Raw genomic sequence first — 21,604 nt, 5'->3', positions numbered from 1 at the left:
TCAGTTACTTAGTGTAGATGCAACACTTCTGCAAGAACAGAGACAAAAAGCGTTGGATAATCTGAGCTTAGTTGATCCAATAATAGCATCAGATAATTTTCTAAGCTTTTCGCTATGTAGCTTGATTTTATTAGCATTATGATACCAAACAAACGGATTGTAAATGTTACTGCTAAAATTCTGAGACATCAGTAGGTGGAGCACGTGTTTATCTTCATGCGGTTTCATGAAAAGGGCTCTTTCGCGAGCATTTCAAATTTAAGAAATTCGAGTAAAACTAAATGAAAGCGGTGGCTGTGATATATTTTCTCTTAAGTGTTCACAAATTAAAGCATCAGAAGGGGGAGGTCATGAGGAGGGGAGGTGGGGTGGTTGTGCTGCTAGCTGTAGCCTTAATTTAAATTTATCAGATACGAGAGTGGCAATAAATCTCATCTAGCACTCAAATAAGAACATTTGCCAAATGTTATGGCCTTGACCACTGTCACCCACCCATCTGCTTAACCTCTTCTGTGTTTTCATGATATGTAGATCCTGCTGTGCAGTCCTTGAACCATGATTGGACCCAAGTGCCAATTAGTCTGCTTCCAGGATTCATTCGACCCTGATTGGAAAGGCAACCCATCCAGCTCACCAATCAGCAAACTCACCTTGTTGCTGACATCTAATTTAAGGGAAGCACTGATGTCATTCGGGCAGTGCTGTGATATAATGTGAGCAGCCTGCCTCTGAGTCTCCTGTAGTTCACTGTGTATTCGTCTTTACTGTGCAGATTCTGTTTGGTAGTAATTTGAAGTGAGTTAACACTATGCAGATGTAGTTCAAAGCTGTTTAACTGGTTGTTTTTCTAAAGAGTTTGTTTCATTGAATCATATTACTGCCAATTTATTCAGATTTCAGGACCCTTGTTTTTACTTTTGCAGTTTTGTCTCTTCTTTTTAGTAGCCATTACCATTTTATTGTTCTTCGCTTTACAGTGTTATGTTTCCTTTAGCCGAGCTAAGAAAGGACAAGGACTGAAACTTTTTCTATGAGGACAGAAAAAGTGCATGTTTTCTCAAAAATTATGAATTTTCAGATATCAATTGTTGTCCTCCCTTAAAAAGCTGCTTAAGTGTATACACAAGAGCTGTTTTATTTGCCAGAAAAAGGACATAGTGTAAAATATATTTTGCTGACACATTTAATGTATTTGTCTTCCAAAAATCTCTTTGGAAATATGATAATAACACAGAAAACACAACAAAATACAGCTGTAGTGAAAAAAAATATACAGATGTTGGACTAATTTAGTTTCTAATTCAAATTCAGTTTTATTTATATATATATCGCCAAATCATAACAACAGTCATGTCATTGTGCTTCATTGTGAGGTAGACACCCTACAATAATAAAGGGAAAACACCAAGCATCAGTAAGCAAGCACTTGGCAAAGGTGGAAAGGAAAAACCCCTTTTTAACAGGAAGAAACCTCTGACAAACCCGGCTCATTTGCTGTAACCAGTAACCAGGGGTAAGGAAGGGAAACAAGGGTATGGGAAATCAAGATTTCCACTCACTAAGATGCTTTAAAATAATAAATCTGTCATTAATTCCTTTTCTTTTTCTACAATATATTGAATTATTTGAGTGAGAGGTTTTATTTAGACCCAGAATGGGTCTAAGCACTGACTGTGGTGTCTGCAACATCTCGCAAAAATGATGTTCAAGCAACAAAAATAAAATCCAAGTTGCTATAACTCATAGCTAGTTTTTGACAGCACGGAAGATGGGCATAATGTCAGAAAACAGAGAGGTGAAGAGTCAGGTCACTGCACAGGAAGAAAGGACTGCCAAAAGAGGAAAAGGAGCGGGAAAAAATTATGACAGGTGAGAGCAGGAGGTGAAGGAGACAGCAGAAAATTAGAGGCAATGATGGCTGAAAAGAGGTGAGGGAAGACAATGAAACATGATGATAAAAGAGAAGAACGAAAGGAAGAAGAGTCCAAAAACAAATTGGACAAAGGGGGAAACTATGAAGTAGGAAAAGTTTTTTTTTTACTTAATATTTCTATTTAACTCATTAAAGGTTCTAGTAATCACAGCAGTTTACCAGGAGCCTGAGCAGGAAGTGGTGATTTTAACCTGTCATGAGAGACAATGGGAGGTGGCTGTCAAAGCTCGTCGGATCAACACATTCAAATTGCCTCTCAGTGGCTTCCTGTCATTACCACACAAAGCACGGCTGTTAACAGGCTGTGGCATTAAGAATGAAATCTCACTCTCATTCATTATGTAACGGTATGTTTGGAGAGGAATCGCAGAGGCTGTCTCGTCTGGCTTTGTCTCCACTTGAAACCCACGTCAACTTGACTTCCTGCTCTCAGGCTGTCACAATGCAGCCTGTCAAGACAGTCAGGCATCATTCAGACCTTCATTTCATTTCTGTACTCATCTTACGTATTTTTGTTTTTCTACCTTTCCCTAATTCTTTGGCTTTCTTGTTATTTTTAGTCCTTGCTTGGATCCCTGCATCTCGTCCTAGTGTCTGAGTCCAGCCCCTATTTGGAACTATGTCAGTCTGAAATCTGAAGGGGTATTTAAAAGGAGATCAGTTATTTTAAGCACCCCCAGTGAGTTAGTTGCCAGTGTAAATGGTGTCTGGAAAGCACAAATTCTACAATAGGGTCCAGCATAGAAATCGATTTATTTCATCAATTATCTAGTATCACTGAAAGCAAGAACGCTTCAGAGTGCCAGATGGTTCTAGCTCGCTGTCAGCAAGTAATCCATTCATTTGCAGGCCTGCTACACCAAGAGAATGCTTTTTGCAATAGATATAAGCCGCAATATCTGATAGCTAGTCGCTCATGTTTTATTAGAACCTCATGAGTTGCTGCCTGCTTTAAAGGTCAGCTGCATTCACATCACATTTGCCTAACATACTGCTGAATGAGGAATCGGGCAGCTGTTTAAACTACATTTTATGCTACAATTCGCAGAATGCATGCAAATACAGAGCTGCTCTTGGCCAGATGCACTGATATGACAAAATCTTTTACATTTCTACACAACTAAGTTTCCATTTACACTTGGGATAATTTTAATCACTGGGTGAATTAAATGAAAAGATTTTTTATTTTGGGTGTGATTTTTACAAAGGTTGAACTGTGCAGGTGGATAACTTAGTAGTAGCAGGACACATTTTCAGTGAACCCATTGCTAGCAAATTCAGTATCAACACTATGCATCTGCACACGTAACAAATGCTTGACTTGATCTGAGCTTGTGCTTATGTCACACAGATTGAATATGAGTGCTGTTAGGTCTTTTGGAGTCCATTAAAACACAAAATAACAAACAAAAAATGTTTTTGTTTTTGAATGGATGTTGGTTTCTGTTTGGATCTACACAACCAGACAATACTGCCAGTAACACAACATAAGGAAGCAAGAAGGACACACAAAGGATGCGGAGTAAGAGCTGGTAAATGGCTGAAACAGGAAACCTTTGCCAATAATGCAACACATGCGCACAGTAGGGGGCTCTGTTCTGTGGTGGTTGGCATAGCTATTCGTTATTATAGTAAAGATGGTGGTGTGTGCTTTTTATTTTATTTTCAATTAGAATTGCATTTGTTTTGTGCTTTGGATGCTGATCGTGATGTGAAAATAAAGAAACCATAATGCTGTGCAGCTGAGTAGTACTAGCGTGAGCTGTAGGAAAAAACTTACCATCCTTTTTAAGCTTTTTTCCCCCTTTTTTATTTAATATTTAAAAAATTTTTTCACTCAGACTGAACTGGTGATCCGAGGTCCCCTTTACTGCCCAAATAATTACTCTTAGGCATTTCATTAATGTCTTTCAAGCAGTAACAATCGTCTCTAAAAGGACCTTGCCATTTCCTTGATTTCCATTTTGCTTTGTGTTCAATCTGAATAAGGCTTCAAAGAAATTCAAACTGTCTTCTACAAAGCAGTGAGCGACATTCGGCACAGAGAATTTGCCAACATTAGATCTTCGTCTCCTCGCAGCTCTTTCATTCCCACTGGTGTGAAAAGAGACGAGCTGCTGGTTTGTTAAAGAGGATGTCATATTGCATTATAATCTCCGGGTAAGAAATTCATCAAACCTTCCCCTGCCATGTGGCGCTGCTGACGTGCTTTTGTACCCCGTGGAGAAAAACACTGTGTTAAAGCAACAACTCGATCTCTGTTCCCGCATCAGACTAAAACACACCTAAGAACACACTCCCTGCTGCCATATTGCTCAGTATAACAAATGAACACCTGCAGCCTTTACCTCCCTCCCTCCAGCCCCTCCTCCTTGCCCTCCCTATAGAATAGACCTCCTTTCCTGGCAGTCCATTTTTTTTACTCTTGACTTTTCTGGGTCGTCTCTCTAGCTTAGAAGCACACCAGAGACCTCTCTGCTTTTTCTGTTCTTCTCCTCAGTTCTTCCGCTACTAATTCATATCTTTGCCATCTTTCTTTCAGTTATTTTCATAAAGAACACTACTGCACAGACTTTGCCTTATTTTGACTTGGAAATATTTTGCTCTTTTCCTTAATCTCTCCACTGCCTTCTCTTCATACACTTGGCCTCTGTGTGACTTCACAGCAGAACAGAAGAGGAAAACGAGTTGTTATTCAATGAAGGGGAGCAGGGGAAGGAGGAAAAGAAAAAAACAAGAGATGCAAGAAGGAAGAGAGCATGAAAGATTTAACTTCTTTTTAAAGCAGGAAGGGAAAAGGAGACCTATTGTGCTATTGTACTTTTTTTCAGTCTTACCTTCTTCGTCCCTCCTCATGCTCTTCTTTTCACCTTTACCACTTTTGTCCTATTCCTCCGTATCTATCGCCAGCTGATGTTTGACTGATATCCTCTTTCTTCATGTCATTTTTCCATCCTGCTTCTTTTCTTTACTCGCTCCACTTATGCTCATCATACATAAGTCCCAACTCCCTTCCTCTCAATTTCCCTTCATGTCATTCTGCTCACTCTCTCTCTCCTGATTTGCAGAAGGCTAATGTCCCAGATCCTCCTTTTAGAAGTGACATCTCGTCTAGCTGCTTTATGAAGCCATAATACCTGATGCACATTCGTACTTCACACACACACACATTTAACACTTTCATTTCTAACTAAAAGGTAGTTCTTTTAATGTTTCTATAGGAAATCTGGATTCTGCAGTTTAAATAAATAGACACTAACACGTGTCCTCGCAGAGGAGCAGTCCAAGTGTAAACCTGTACATAATCCTGCTGTTGATCTTCAGATTTCATCCTAAATTAGCTAAGTAAGGGATAAAATCACCACTTTGGAAGATTTTCCTAATTTCCTTCTCCTTATGAGAACATTTTGTTCCCACAAGCAAAGAATTACTGCAGCACACACACTCACACAATGAAATATAAAGTCAATTAATCTCCCAGTACAGCAGCACCAGGAGCGCCTGTTCTGTTTCTATTAGAGTTTTTTTTTCTCTATCTGATTAATGGCAGGATTAGAGTGAACGAGAACAAGTCTGAGAGGAAAAAAAGTGTTCTCCCTAAAACACTTAAACATTATTGTTTTCATTTTCATTTTACATTCAAAGAAAAAGAGAACTTGTCTCTGCTGGTTGTATTTTTTGTACACAGCATTTTTTTTTAAATCAGATAGACAAAAAAAATCTAGTTTTGGACTCTGGAAAATAAAACTGGACCGCATTCATATAGTATTGTCCTAGCCTTATTTACTACTTAAAGTACTTGCAGCTGTTAATTGGACAAGCAGGGCTAGTACAATGAAATTTGCAGGATCAATCAGGGGCTGAACAACACAACAGTGTAGAGAACACAATAACATGCAATTTCAAATAAGATAAAATGGCTCAACTTGGGGAATGGCAAAATACAATACAGTATCACACAATGTATTATAGAATAAGAAAAACATGCAATAGCACCAGACTAGTGACCTCATAGGTCGTCTATATAAAGTAGATCACTCAGAAACACCAGCCACAGCTATGGATATTTAGATGATGTTTACTTTATACAGATGATTTCTAAAAATCCACAAATGTAATTTAAATAATTTACTGACAATAAGACTAATATTTTTTACTTACAATTTAAGGACCTTACATTGATTTTTTTTACTGATTGTGTTTCTCTGTATCTTTCACACATTACCAGTGTGCGTCTCTGGGTTTTGGACCCTGTCCCGTGCTGATGGATAGGATGTTGTGTTATATGAGATCATATTTGCAACTGACACAAATTAAAGCTTGTTGGAAAATAAATAAATAAATAAGCTCAGACACATCACTCATCCAATAAAGTAAAGATATGAGGCTTTCCATTTCAATTCAACCATCTCACAAGTTCTTTAGGCTCAATTGTTCAGCTTTTTGCATGAAGCATTTTTCATGGAATAATATCGAGTGCTGCTATGAATGCCTTTACTTTTACTTTCCAGTGATGATACTTATCCCACTTATGGTAGACACTCAGGTGCAGTTTTGTAGGAAGATTTGACAAAAACATATCATAGAAGAGGCACAACAATTAGTTTCTGCATCCACTGAAGGGGGAATCAGCTCAGAATAAAATGCAGCAACGCATACTGAGAAGCTTTCATTAATTACATCGCTAAATTGGAGCATTTCTCACTATGTTATCACTCTCGTCACTTTCCTTTAAAAAGCACAGCTGAGTGCAACAAGAGGACATTCGGCAGCAAAGTGTGTAAAGTCAGAACCAGAAGGAGAAAATAAGAAAGTGGCATTTGCGCTTTACGGCATAAAGTTACTTCTGGAATAAACTCCATTACTGTGAGATTCACTGTTCCCTGGGACGTTGGTTCAAACAGATGATAGGGGAAAAAATGCATGCACTGATGACTGGCTTTCATATTTTACATTAACGTAATCCTGGAGAATCAACTCAGCTGTCAGTCTGTCACCTAAATGGTGAAACCTGACACCTGAATTGCTAATAACACATGCATGGCCTACATAAGGCTGTGTGTCATCAGCTGGGGCATGTACTGTAAGCATGAATTCATTTATTGTTGTTTATTTTTTAACTATCAGGGAGTACATAAACTCTATTTACATGAATCACAGCTCATTTCCCACTTATTTGGTCAATTAAAAGGCTTACAATTAAGGATCAGTCGTCCTTTTTTTTTACCAACCTACAACTGTTCTGCTTTTCCCAATTATGTGGTGGCTGTTTCATTTTAACGGGGACCTATTATTATGGAGTTGAAAATAATCCTTATTTATCTTATACTGGGTTGTAGTGTGGCCCCTGAGTTGGTTTGCCAGTCTGGAGGTGCTTTAGCTCATTTCCTGTTAAGACCACTTTCTTTTAAAGCTGTTTTTTCTCCTGAGTGAGCAGAAAAAACTGTCTCAAACAGAACATTTAGAAAAGTGTGAATCCAGGGATTACTTGTACATACCCTGAGCTCAGTACTTAAACCTTCCCCATGTTTACACCACCATTTTATCAGTATATTGTATATGTCCGTCTTCTATTTGTTCAGCTACTCCTTTTAGGGGTTTGCACACCTTCCATTTCTCTCAGAATCCTCCTCTGTCACACCAACCCTCCAAATGTCCTTCTCAGTGGTTGTCCTATTCTCCTGCCTGGCAGCTCCATATTCAACATCCTTTGTGCAACATATCCACTATTTCTCCTCTGCACAGGTCCAAGTCAACGTGCCCTAGACTCGCCCCTCTAAAATATGCTCATTTCTAATCCTGTCCATTCTTATCAGTCACAAGAAAAATCTCCAGCTGTGCCTCCTGTCTTCCTGTTAGTGCCACCGTCTCCAAACTGTAAGTCATAGCAGGTCTCACTACCATCTTGTAAATTTCCCGGTTATTCCTGCTGCGATCCTTCTGGAACAAATCACTCCTGATACTCATCTCTACCCTCGTCACCCTGTCTACACTCTCTTTTTCACCTCTCTTGTGCACTGTCTACTGCTTTAGGTGGTGAACTCCAGGTATTTAAACGCAGTCACCCTTACTACCTGTTTTCCTTTCAGTTTCACTGCTACATCTGTCTCCCTCTCACTCATACACATATTCTGTCTTGCATTAGTCACCTTTACTCCTCTTCTCTTGAGTGCATACCTCCACTTTTCCAGGCTCTCTTTCACCTTCTCCCTACTCTCACTGCAGATCACACTGTGATCCTAGTCCACAGAAACTCCTGCTTGACCTCATTTATCAACCTGTCCATCAACACTGCAAACACGAAGATGCTCAGAGCCAGTCCCAAATGTAATCCCACCCCTCCCTCCTCTGACCCATCTGTCACTCCTACTACACACACCTCACCACTGTCGCACTGTCCTCATGACCTGCTACAGCCTCACATACTTATCTGTAATTCCTGACTTCCTCATAAAATGCCACTCTTCCTCTCTCTTATGCTTTTTGTAGATCCACAAAGACACAGTGTAGCTCCATCTGACCTTCTGCATATTTCCCTATCAGCATTCTCAAAGCAAACATCATCATCGCTGCTCCTTCCTGGCATGAAGCCATGCTGCTGCCCACTGATTGTCACCTTAATCATGTGATGTAATTTTGAGGTTTCCATATTGTGTCACCTCTATTTGACAGTAAAAGGTAAATATTATATCTGTCATATGTAATACTTATTCAGAGCTCAATCTAATCCCAATATAATAAATTACATTTTTAATATTACACACAGGATAAACATTACTGACCAAATACAGAGTGCAAATATACTCCAAAACAAGGCAGCGGTGTGCTGTCAGTGACCAAGCTAAGCAAACAAACAAGCAGGACACAGGTCAATTTGCAGAAGTGTTAAGAAATACTTCCATGAATAAAATGGATGTGTTTTAGCTATAAAACACACTCAAGCCAAGCAATTTCTTCTCCTCATCTGACCGTCAAAACAAGTAGTTGTGATGGCTTCTAAAATCCTACAATTGCTTTTAGCAGTTCTTTTAAAGTAAATTTAAATCCAGCACATCAGTGAGATGTACCCTTGCAGATAGGGCTACTGTCTTGCCTTGCTTCTACTTTTTCACCTGTTCTTTCTTATTGTTGTTAGAACAGTACTCTCCTTCCTGTGCTGTCAGAGAAGCATATTTGAATTGAGCTGAAATGAAGCGAGAGAGAGAGGACAAATGAAACAAAGAGAGCAAGGGAAGGGGAAAAAGGAAGGGGAAGGGAAACAAGAAGTCAAGCGATTAAAAGGCAATTTAAGGTGGAAAGACAGAGCTAACCTGCAAACAGGATTTCAAAACTGCAGAGTGAAAATGGCTCAGGGAGGGAGTGAAGGCTTGAGAGAGCATGTGAGAGAGACAATGAGACAGAAAACGGGAGAGAGAGAATTAACCTGCAATCAGGCCTCTATTTAGCTGCAGTCAGCCACAATCAGCAGCCATATTAGCATTTAATTAGATGGAGAGCCACAAACCACGGCCTGTCGCTTCGCTCTGATTACCTCACACACTGCTTTCATGTTCCTGTGTGTGCGCGCTTGTGTCTTGAGGCTTACCTGCGTATTTGCTCATACAGCATACCTACGATCACAAATGCCTGTACATATAAATTTGTTTGTCTAGACATGGGAATACGTCTATTTGTCAATGCATGAGTGCTCATAGAAGAGCGTGCTTGTGCTGGTAAGAGACTGAGCTTTCCCGTGCAGTGCTTACACCATGAAATGACTGCTTGAGTATTAGTTTTGATTCATCCTGAATACCATTCTACATGTACAATGAGATTGTGGGTGCTCCACACCAACTGTGCCTGAATAAAATATAAAAAGTAGACAGCAGGAATAAATAACAAACAGGAGAAAGATAAACAATCAAGAGGAATATATACAAAAAAATAGGAGAAAGACAGACATTAGAGAACAAAAAATAGTTGCAAAGTTCTTAAAAGTAGTGCAAAGAAAAGGCTGAATAGAGTCCCTATGTCAGAGGCCTGAGTCATGGGGTTACTCATACCATGGCTCAGATTGGTGAGGTGGGTGGGATGTGGGGGGATAGTGTTTGTTAACAGTCTGAATGCCCCAGGGGAAGAACCTGTTTGTGATCCTGGAGGTGTGGGATCTGATTGACCAGAGGGCAGCTGGTCAAACGGGTGGTGGGCGGGGTGTAAGGGTTCACCTGTGATTTTGGCACTGGTTTTCCTGACACACGAGGATTTGGCTATGGCCTCATGAGGTAGCAGAGGGCAGCCAATTTTTTTTTTTTGGGTGGTGTTAGTTACCCTCTGCGTAGCCTTCCTGTTCTCAGTTGTGGCCCCTGTATACCAAACACCCAGGCAGCAGGAGAGCACGCTCTCCACTGAGGAGGGGAAGAAGGCCAGCAGCAGCTTCCGGTCCAGGTTATTCTTCCTCAGCCCACGGAGGAAGTACAGCCACTGCTGGTCCTTCTCCAGGGTGTTGGTGTTGTGGGTCCAGGTGAAGTCAACAGAGATAACCACACTAATGTGTGTGTGTCTGTGTGCTCTTGAGCAGGCGCAGGTGTACACAATATTTCTAAAAACAGTCCTCTAAGCGCTGGTTTGGTTAGACACAGTTGCTGCATGTGTTGGTTTGAAAACTGCTATGATTTACTATGTAAATAATTATAACAGGTGGTCTCAGCCAATAATGGCTCATGTTCCAACTATTCCAATACTTCTAACTGTCTTTAAAATAAGAAAAATGCAGACTGCTGCCGTTTGGGCCTTTTATCTCTCCTGTATGATTTAGAAATGTCTGTGACACAAGAGCAGCATTTACACTTTTAAATTCACAGTTAAAATGTCCTTAAGGATGAACATTTTATACACATCTCTGTATATGGGCCAGCCTGTTATTTGATCTCACAGCTTTTAGATCTATGGCTATCTCTGCAATGTGTAGGTTTCCGCAAAAACAATAAAAAGCACTTCTGCATGTGTGTGGACAACATTAATAAGAGTTTGTCATAAAATGTAACTCTAAAAGTTATTGGTTTTAGAGTTACATTTTAACAAATAGACCAAGTCTTCAAAACAGAGTAACACATAAATAATTTAAGACTTGTTTTAATTTTGATCTTCTGTGTTTTAAGAATGATATGCACCAAACTTGTGTAGATTTTCAAAATCATTTGGCAATATATACTGTATGAACATATGGGATACATTTTAACATGACTTTTCTTAATAGTGTGGTAAAAACATGCATTATAACCAAACAAAGGTAATTTCATAAAGGTAATCAAGTCAATCAAACAGCCACAACAAGTGGATTGTAAGGAAGGTGTTTGTGTGTTTTTCACTGTTGTTTTCATGTTAACTGTGTGGAATTTGTTTTTTTTCAATTACAATGAAAAGTTTCTTATAAATTTTTTTATACATGAACATTGTGTTCCCCATTTACATTCTTTATACCAAAAATAAAAACCCTGGTGAAGCCAATTTACCAGGATTTTTTATATATATATATATCTCTTTAGATGGATTAAAAGCACTTTTGCCCTTTATGTCAATTCGTTTCCACATATGTTGTTAACCTTGATACGATGCGTGGTTTCCTTTGGAAAGACAGTCATAACACAGTTTATCCACCACAGCTCATTGTCCTCCAATGTTACTTAACAAACAAACAACAGGAAACAGAAAAAAATGCATACTCTGCCAAATAATCCAGTATGAATTGGGCTCTAGAAAAGATACTAGTAATGCAGTTTTCTAGGCAGGATTAATACGACAGTGAATCAGAGGTTACGTAGTTTGCAATAATACCAGTTCAGGAGCAAAATACATTACATCATCTAATGCATCCAGTTTGAGGAATTACTTTATCCTACCAGCAATCTCATCAATGAAAGTGGATATAAGTGTGCATAGGCTTTGCTGTCTTTCTCCCTCTGCATAGTTGCAATGACAATCTGAACAATGAGAACCTGACAATGAAACCACAGAGGCATGAACGTACAGTATATGTGGTATACAGCGCAGAGACAAACATATGCAACACATGATATACCACAGCGCCACGCTCAGTCATAGACACACATACAGAGATGTAATGTCGATATCACTGGTAAAGATTTTCACTTCTTTTTATGCACTTAACATATCTGCTCTTCAAAGTGTTAGAATAGTAGAAAATGCACATTATCTACCCACAGTTCTGCTAAAAGTCCAACACAGTAATACCAGCTTACTCTCATACCTGACAGAATGCTTAAACTGACAATGACAACCAAAGCCACAAGAGTCTCTGCAGACATGACATATCCATATTTATAACTTTAGCGCCTCTAGTGGGGCAGATATAGACAGACAGTCTCAGAGCATGATTGCTTTTATTTTTAGTTGTTGTTCACTTTGTTTCAGTAAAATATTGATAGATAATAGTTCCTATTAAAGTAATATATTACTGTCTTTGTGGTTGTAGTGCTAGGCACTGCTCTCTTATGTGGTATTTTTAAATGACCTCCATCCACTATAAAAAAATGACTGATAAAATATTGAATATTAAAAATTGAAAAAAAAAAAGGAAAAAACTACCTATTAGGTTTTAGATCAATGAACCCATGCTGAAAGGAGATTGTCCTTCAAGTTCTGGCAGGTTTTACATAACTCACTGCCTAACAGACACAAATAATGTATCTTGGAGGCCTGTGTTTTATGAATTAATCCATCAGTCATGTTGATGTCCTTTGCAGGTTTGCGCATATGTGTGTGTGTTTCATTACCACTTACCTCCATCATCCTCATCAAAGGAGTTCATGCAGGGGAAGTAGATAGCGAGGGCCTCAAAGGACGCTGACAGGCTGATGCGGCTCTGCGACCTCTCCATGTAGAGGCCCGTCGTCGGGCCCGGGTCGGCCGGCTTGGCCAAGCGCGGCTGGGCATTTTTCACGCGGAGTACGGCTCGCGGCGTCTTGGATGGTTGTCAGCTGCCCCCCACGGCAGATCCACTTCACTCCAAAAAGAACAGTCAAATGAGAGCCCCAAGGCACTCACACCGACTTGAATCGGTGCAGAAAGTTACTTGCACTGACTGGTGGCACAAGTTGACATGAAATAAAGTTTTTGCTGTTCGTCTTTCTCTGTATGTGAAATTAATGTCCTCTGGTGCAAAAACATGATAGAAATCTGAAATGTGGAAAGATATACGTCAAGGTTGCTCACTTTTGATCAGGTAAATAGTTTCAAAGAATAATTATGGATCTATCTGTGACCGTGTGCTCCAGGGTTAGGTCTCTCTTTTCCTGTCATCTCTCCTCTAGTTATTGGCTTCTGGTTTGTTGATCCTCATGTGCATTGTCCTTTTCATGTCTCTCATGTCATCAGAAGTCAAAATGAGAGTCAGGTGGAACTACTGACGGCACCCGATCTCACCTGTACCGTTAAAACGAGATCTTGCTCTTTGATTCACAGCAAAACTCCCTAAACTCTGCACTCTGCATGCCAGTCTAACATCCTCCTGTTTGTGCATTCAAAGCTCGAATTTCTTCCTTAGATCCCAGTGTAGAAAGGAAGATGTGGATGTGAGGAGACACTGATGGTGGAGGTGGTGCTGACGCCCAGCAACGTGTTGCTTTACGACTGAATCAAAGCTTTTGGTTCCTGTCGCTCAGCACTGTTAATTCCTTCCTCTTTGTACAGAGCAAAAGCATTTCTTTCAGACAGAGAAACTGACCACGAGATGCCAGGAGCTGTTCCCAGTCTGCTTCATTTCCAAGCCCAGAACATCAGTTGTAGCAGCAATTGCAAGTGAGGGCAATCTGTTGCTTCTGCTCTGCTTTCAACTGTATTACAATTGATGTTCTGCCGTAAATGTTCTTAATTGTTTTCTGTCAGCAGTTGTCGACTTCGTCCTCCTCCGTCAGTCCTGTGCCGCTCTGATGCCGTGCCGATGCTCCACTGACTGTCTGCTCCAGAGACGGGAGAGGACAGAGAGAGAGAGTAAAAGAGATGTGTGAGCGAAAGAGAGAGAGAGACTGCACTGTTAAACAGCTTGTGTCTGACTGGACTCATTCACTGGCAAGCTGCATGGAGAGGGAGATGGAGCGGGGGGAATTGGAGGGGGAGGGAGGATGGATGAGAGGGGAAAGCAGAAACGGGGGGGAGAGACAGAGAGCAAGAAGGCAGGAAAAAGGCGGTGGGAGAGGGGACAGAGTGCAGACTGTTGCCTGCAGCCCAACCAATCAAAATGTGGATGAGGGAATATGGGTGTGGCTTGGGGATTGTCGAGGAGATGTAGGGCAGTACAAGTGCACATCGTCTCTCACTCGTTCTCCTTATGTTTCAGTAACCATTAACCTTTTTTTTTGAGAAAATATCACAAATGCATAAAAGAAGCCAGCAGTCACTTTTACAATGGTAAAAAAAATACATCTTTCTTTAATTTCCATACTGAAAGATGAAGCTGAGGTATGATATTATTTAGGATCTCAACCCTCCTAAAGTAATCCACAAAAACACAACTTCAAAATGGGTCAGTGGTTGTACTTTTATTTTCCCTTAGTGTTTTCATATCCGGAGAAACCCTTAGGCATTTCTATCTAACCAGCTGGACACACTAATAAGATTTAATTAAGCTTAATATGGATGTTGCTTTCAATCTATTGATCAAAAACATAATTTAGAAAAAAAATTATAAATATAATGTTTAATGTGCACTGTGGTCAAAAAAAATAAGATGCAACTATGAAAACTGCTGTTTATGGTATTTCTTGGAAATTAATTTGATGTTAAAGAAGTTGTAAACTGTTGCACATAAAATAGTCACAAAAACGCAAATGACTGCCCTGCTTTTTATTTACACTCAGCACAACTGAGTAAGAGTAAGAGTTTTTTTGATATTGTGTAACCAAGTAGGCTATATTATCTAAACCTAGCCATGCAGTTTTCATTAGTTACTGTGACTAACTTGTCATGAAGAAGTTGACTATGCAACACTTTAAACCTCTGGGGATCACTTTCAATCACACGACAATTGCATAGGTCAACTATTGGGAGGCAACCTGTCTCCAAAAAAAAATCGCGATTCAGGACTCACAGCAATCACTCTCACCCAAGGTTTGGCTATAATTGCTAATGCTAATAATTGCTGATTTATAAACACAGACAGATTCCCAGATTTGCATCAGAAGGCAACAGCTTGCAGTCTTCACTGATTTATCAGTTATTAGCTTATTATCACAAATGGATTGCAGGATTGAATTGATGAGCAACTTGACTCCATTCGATCACAAACAGGCCACACTGAGAGGAAACTGATTCCATCTTATAGCCGTTTTACTGCATCTCGAGACACCAAAGTTGTTTTGAACACAACAACTTACTATGTCTTATTTCAAAGACAATGCCAATGAGCTGCACTGCAATAGTCACAAAAATGTGGTCATAGTGCAGTCTCAGTCTCTAACCACTGTTTTGCCCGAGTGTGACTGTACCATATATGCCGGACCCTAAACATATAATTTTTTATAACCTCAACTGAACCACATAGTTTTATTACCGAAACCTAATCAAACAGGTTGGGTTTTGTTTTGGGTTTTTTTGATACAGGTGCCCAAACCTAAACGTGTAGCAGTGGCGTTTTCATAAAGTAAGCCAGACAGATCATAGAACAGATGGGTATTCTGTATTTTGACAGTTTCCTGGATGTTGATGAACTCTGTCTGGATATCTTCACCATTCTGCAATGCTTCCTGGCTCGAGAATTGTTGAAAATGACTATAGTGATAATAAAAACAATATATTTACCGTTTCATGACAAGGACTCAAAAGAAAGGAACTGTTTAAGAGCTGTAAAAGAAGCAAAACCACACTAAACACCTCAGTACTGTGTATTAATAGCCTCCTTTGGGCGACTGTTATTATTTTGCAGAAAAATGTTTCCTGTCACTATTATGTGGATCAGTATGACTGCTGCAGATTGTAAAAGCTAAGCTAACTTTAAAAACATTAGAATCATATTCTGTAATATTTGTTTGTATGACAGGTTTGTAGTTTTTCCCAGAAGGACTTCGTACAGCTAAAAAAAACAAAAAAGAAAATAATAACAACAACAAAAAAAACCTATTCCAAAATACATGAAGGTCCACACACAGCACAGCATGTTCTATGTGCTTTGGACAAATTTAAAAGGGAACTTTGCACAAACTAAATGTATGGAGAAACTACAAGAATGTATCATGCAATGGCAAAAGTATGCAACTATGTACTTTCTGGGCATATACATACTTTTTTTAAATTTCAGAATGGGTTATTGTTTCTATGCTTCTAATAGGCTAATGTTAATATAAGATTGGAGTAATATCTCTGCAAGTTGGTCTTGACAGTGCTTAATTAAATTCTATTTCCCTTCTTGCATTTTCATGTGTATACGACTGGAAAATCCCAGTTCCAAAAAACACATACACACCTGTGTATGTGTGATGTGCTATTTTTTATTTTGAAATTACAACTGTTAACAGTTAACTGAGTTATCTATAGGGACTGAAAATAATTATCAAAATTTAATGCTGTTTTTTACATTTTTTCTGTAGAGATCTCTAGACAGTGCTTTCACAAGCTTCCTTATTGTGGCTATCCTGTTAGCATAGATTTCATTGCTGTTGTCCTCCACATTTTATTTATTACATTAGTTTGCCAATATGTCAATAAGACATGCAATCTGTCCAGCTGAAGTCACCTGAAGAATCAATTGCACTGACAATAAATGTTTAATGTGAACAATTTAAATATTGTTTTTTTTCTCCACATGTAAATTAAAATTGGACAGGCTACAATTGACAGACATGTCTAAAACACTAATGAAATGAGCCCTTTCGGAGCTTGTAGAGTTTTTAAACGAATCCATTCAAAGGAGACAGGGACAAAAACCAATCTAAAGATATTGGATACTAAAGTGCAACCTATGGGAGGGAAAAATACATTGCACTTAATGATGCTACAAATAAAGAGTTTATTGTGGAAAAACAGCAACAAGAATGTTTTTCACGTAGCATGAAGTAAAAAGACAGCATGAAGCTCCAATATAAAGGTGAGCATTCACATCTGCCAGGCGAAAATTGAAATGGACAGGTCAGTCGATATCAACCAGATCCAAACCCCTTGTATGGGCTTTCTTTTTTTAAATCTTTTTTTTAATTTTTGTTCCTCTCGCTGTGTTTTCTTCCTGCTTTTGTCCTTGTTTTATTCCTCCTTCTTTTTCATCTGTCCCTTCACTCTGCCCGTCTTTGTCTCCATACTGTGCACCTTTTCCCTCTTCCTGTGCAGCAGAAAGACAAAGGAAGGAGGCAATAGGATGTGAAATCCATGTTGCTTCACAGAGCTCCATTCATCTCTGTGCTCCTATAGTTAAAAGCCATAGGGGACACACACCCATAATGAAAACAAACAACACACTGCAGTGACTGAGTCACACAAGTACACAACTCCACAAAGGCAAAATGTGGTGAGTCATCTTTTTTATGTGTAGAAACATAAAAAACTGAAACGATACACAGATGTGCACACAAACACGAATACAGTACATACACACATGCAGCCAGTGGCTGGCAGAAATGATCAAGTTGTTTATGCAAAAGACACCAGAGTTCATTCCACAATGTCAGTCAGACAACTGACTGGTCAGAGAACAAGGGTCACTAATTTATTACACCACATTCATGAAAATGTCAGAAGTGGCAACTCTGATCTGAACAGCTCCTGTAAACACACTGATTAAAGGAAAAACACCTACTTTCTGGAGAGTAAACTATTTGCTAAAAGTGAATTTCATGCAGTCGGTAAATCTTGGCCGAGTAGATAAACAAACATTACAGTGTCCCGAGTCAACTTATATGTTTTTAGTAAATGTTTGTAGGTCTTTCCAAATAAGGATGATGATTCTTCGCTCATTTTTTTGTACTTTAATCAAATTCTATTCTTTGATATATACTTTGATATACTCTTCTTATTCTTCATTGACCTTATTCTTTTGCCAGTGTTTTCTCTAAACATCTATTTCTCAATTTATGATTTCAATAGCAAATAGGCATGCTTCATTTTTCGTATTTATGATCCATCTTTATATCTTTTCAATTCATTCATTCTGTATGGCAAACCTTGGTAAATTACATTTCTGTGATTCATTTAAATACCATCCTCCCTTTTTTTTTTTCAGGGAAATTCCTGCAAATACAAATGTAACAAGGCCAGCTCCAAAAAAATAAAACATCTGCCCACACTTTTTAGCCTTTTCACAGAGCTGAAAGTGTGCCTCTTTATTAAATCCTGACCATTGTTTTTATAAGTCAACAAACAAACAAACGGTTTTGCACTGGTGCAGGCTGTGGAGGCTGGCCTGGAGTAGGGAAAGAATAGATTTGACTGAAGTCCTGAAACTGTCATGTGGCTATCTGAAGATAGTATGTTGTATTACTTAATTGGATATCATAAAGCATAAACAATCTGTCATGGTCCAGGTGAGTTGGCTGTAGTTCACGCCTTTGGGCGGAGCATTGTCATTGCATCTGCTTGCTCACTTGGCAGTGATCAAGAGCTGTCAACAGACAGTATTTAGGACCAGCGTCCTCATCCAATACCTAATCTCTGTTAGTAACAGGTCTCTCTTTGCGCCTTACTTTTCATCCCTACAATTACTTACCTCTTCTTCCTTGTGCCCTCAGTAGTTCCTGGATTCCATCATGCCCACCACCAACAGCTTGCACCTCTAACTGGACGCTGGCCACCTCTGCTTCCGGTTCTCTGGATCTCACGTCACCTGCCTGCCTTCACTGCTCTGGATCACTGGACACTCACCCGGCCAACAGTATTTTTCCCCCGAAGCTCCCCTCCACTCCGCCTGCCAAGTAAGAGATCAGTTTGAGAATTGCCACTACCTCGTTAGCCTTCTCCCTGCCATGCCTTTAATAATATCTCCTCTCCCTCTGTTCACAGTGCCGCCCGTTCGAGACCTCCATTCTTAAGTAGATTCCCCTTGAGCCTTAGTTGAGCCCTCCATGTCGAGGCACCTTTCCTTGTATCATTGTTTCCTTGTATCATTGAGAACTGTACCCGGCCACCTGTGACTGAATCTGCTCATGAGTCTGCGTCCACACTCTGGTCTCCGGGCCCCAGTGTGACACAATCTACTGATTCTGAGGGGATCCAGTGGGAGGCACTCTTTGATTTTTAGCTGCTGATGTCATAATACTGTTGGTCAGTTTGTGTGAACTTATTTTCACATTAGGAAAAGCTGGCATGTGCAGTTTTGCATTGTAACTCTCTCCAAATTCAACTTGTTTATTTTAACTTAAATTTAACTTTGTTTATTTAGCCAAGACATGCCAGAAAAATAGAGAGTCAAATTACTGTGGTAAGTGATCATAAACAACCTCACCAACCCTGTATTAAACTTTTTTTTTCACTGCATTTTTTCAGGTCTTCATTCATGTTTTCATTCTCATCAGTCACTTCTCACTTTATAAAGGCCTCTTTACTGTAAGATGTCTCTGTCCTTGTGTGCTCTGCTGAGTGTATTGTGTCCAGTGAAGTGCACTGGTATCATGTTGACAAGCACTCGGCAGCTCGCTGTGAGCATGCTGTCCAAGCACGCCTTATCACAGGAGCATTGACCTTTTACTACGAGTACCTGCCTCAGCGTCTGTGCCCGCCTTTTTCATGTCAGTGCCTGTCTCTCTGCCTCCCTGCCTTTTCCCTCCATCTGCTCCTCTGTCAGACCCTCTGCCTTCCTTTCTGCATTTCTATTTGTTTGCAGCTATCATCAGCTGTGTTTACTTGTATCACTTTGAGTTAAGATGTATATACATGCAAATAGCTTTACTATTCTTAGTATTATTATGTTTTTTTTAAATATCACTATCTTGTCTAAAACAGTTTATCAAATTATCTGAGAAGACCAAGTTAAAGAAACATTTATAAAAAGAATGACTCAATTTGATTTCAGCTGGACTTTGCTATAATGAAATAATCAAAGATCAGGCTACATCCAGACATATTTTATTCTGGGGGATTTTTGGCTTTTCTATGAGTTTTTGCCTTCCGTCCACACACAAACAGCATTTTGGATCACTGAAAACTGAGTTTTAAAATTTAACTTCTGCCAGGGTGAAGATTTAACTGCATTTAGTCTCACAACATCAAAGGTATGGGCAGTTATGGTACATGAACTGATTCATATACAGAGCATTTCTAGCCTGTTTCAGTACTCAGGGTGGTTTAAGGCGTCATCTCTATCTGTTGCTTTGGCATGCTCTTGTGAACGAGATCATCCATCCATCCATCCATTTTCCTCCGCTTTGTCCGGGGCGGGGGCAGCAGCCTAAGCAAAGAGGCCCAGACCTCCCTCTCCCCAGCCACCTCCTCCAGCTTATCCGGGGGAATACCAAGGCGTTCCCAGGCCAGCCGAGAGATATAATCTCTCCAGCGTGTCCTGGGTCTGCCCCGGGGCCTCCTCCCGGTGGGACATGCCTGGAACACCTCACCCAGGAGGCGCCCAGGGGGCATCCTTGTCAGATGCCCGAACCACCTCAGCTGGCTCCTTTCGATGTGGAGCAGCAGCTGCTCTACTCTGAGCCCCTCCCGGATGGCCGAACTTCTCACCCTATCTCTAAGGGAGAGGCCAGCCACCCTTCGGAGGAAGCTCATTTCTGCCGCTTGTATCCGCGATCTCGTTCTTTCGGTCACTACCCACAGCTCGTGGCCATAGGTGAGGGTAGGGACGTAGATCGACCGGTAAATTGAGAGCTTCGCTTTTACACTCAGCTCCCTCTTCACCACGACGGACCGGTGCAGCGTCCGCATTACTGCAGCTGCAGCCCCAATCCGTCTGTCGATCTCCGGCTCCCTTCTCCCATCACTCGCAAACAAGACCCCGAGATACTTGAACTCCTCCACTTGGGGCAGGAACTCATCCCCGACCCGGAGTGGGCACTCCACCCTTTTTTCCGGCTGAGAACCATGGCCTCAGATTTGGAGGTGCTGATCCTCATTCCCGCTGCTTCACACTCGGCTGCGAACCGTTCCAGTGCGAGCTGGAGGCCCTCACCCGATGAAGCCAACAGAACCACATCATCTGCAAAAATCAGAGATGAGATTCTGAGGCCACCAAAGCGAAAGCCCTCTGCCACTTGGCTGCGCCTAGAAATTCTGTCCATAAAAATTATGAACAGAACCGGAGACAAAGGGCAGCCCTGGCGGAGCCCATCACCCACCAGGAACGAGTCCGACTTATTGGCAGCAATGCGAACCAAGCTCTTGCAACGGTTGTATAGGGATCGAATGCAATGGGCCAGACACCCCATATTCCCGCAACACCTCCCACAGGACACCCCGAGGGACACGGTCGAATGCCTTCTCTAAGTCCCAAATGTCCAAATGAACGAGATCATTGTTTGCATTTTCATATAGATTCAGATCATTTTCAAAAACTAACTTGGAAAATCCCAGTTTTAAAAATTACCATTGTATGTGTGGATGTAACCATTTTTTGTTAAATAATAAAATTGTAAAATGTATTATTTTAAAAAAAAACGTGTTAATATCTTGGAACTAGAGAAGCGCACAGTCAAAGACCATGTCCTGAGCAAAAAATCCAAAACCTGGTTTGTTGTTAATAAATTTATCCACACT

General features: G+C 40.3%; 1 protein-coding gene across 1 annotated transcript in view; it reads right to left on the bottom strand.

Moving 5' to 3' along the window:
• Window positions 1–21,604, bottom strand: part of rims4 (regulating synaptic membrane exocytosis 4) — a 71,332-nt gene that overhangs the window by 39,282 nt on the left and 10,446 nt on the right. Inside the window, exons 4-5 of the mRNA XM_080890366.1 lie at window positions 18,618–18,815; window positions 12,713–13,887 (exon numbers count right to left, since the gene is read on the bottom strand). Coding sequence (XP_080746492.1) covers window positions 12,713–12,809 — 97 coding nt within the window. The 5' untranslated portion in view covers window positions 12,810–13,887; window positions 18,618–18,815. The remainder of the gene's footprint in view (window positions 1–12,712; window positions 13,888–18,617; window positions 18,816–21,604) is intronic.

This window comes from Rhamphochromis sp. 'chilingali' (genome assembly GCF_963969265.1).
Source record: "Rhamphochromis sp. 'chilingali' genome assembly, chromosome: 9".
In the NCBI taxonomy this organism is placed as follows: Eukaryota; Metazoa; Chordata; class Actinopteri; order Cichliformes; family Cichlidae; genus Rhamphochromis; species Rhamphochromis sp. 'chilingali'.
The sequence above is the reverse complement of the archived record's forward strand: the minus strand, read 5'-3'. Positions and strand labels throughout refer to the sequence as shown.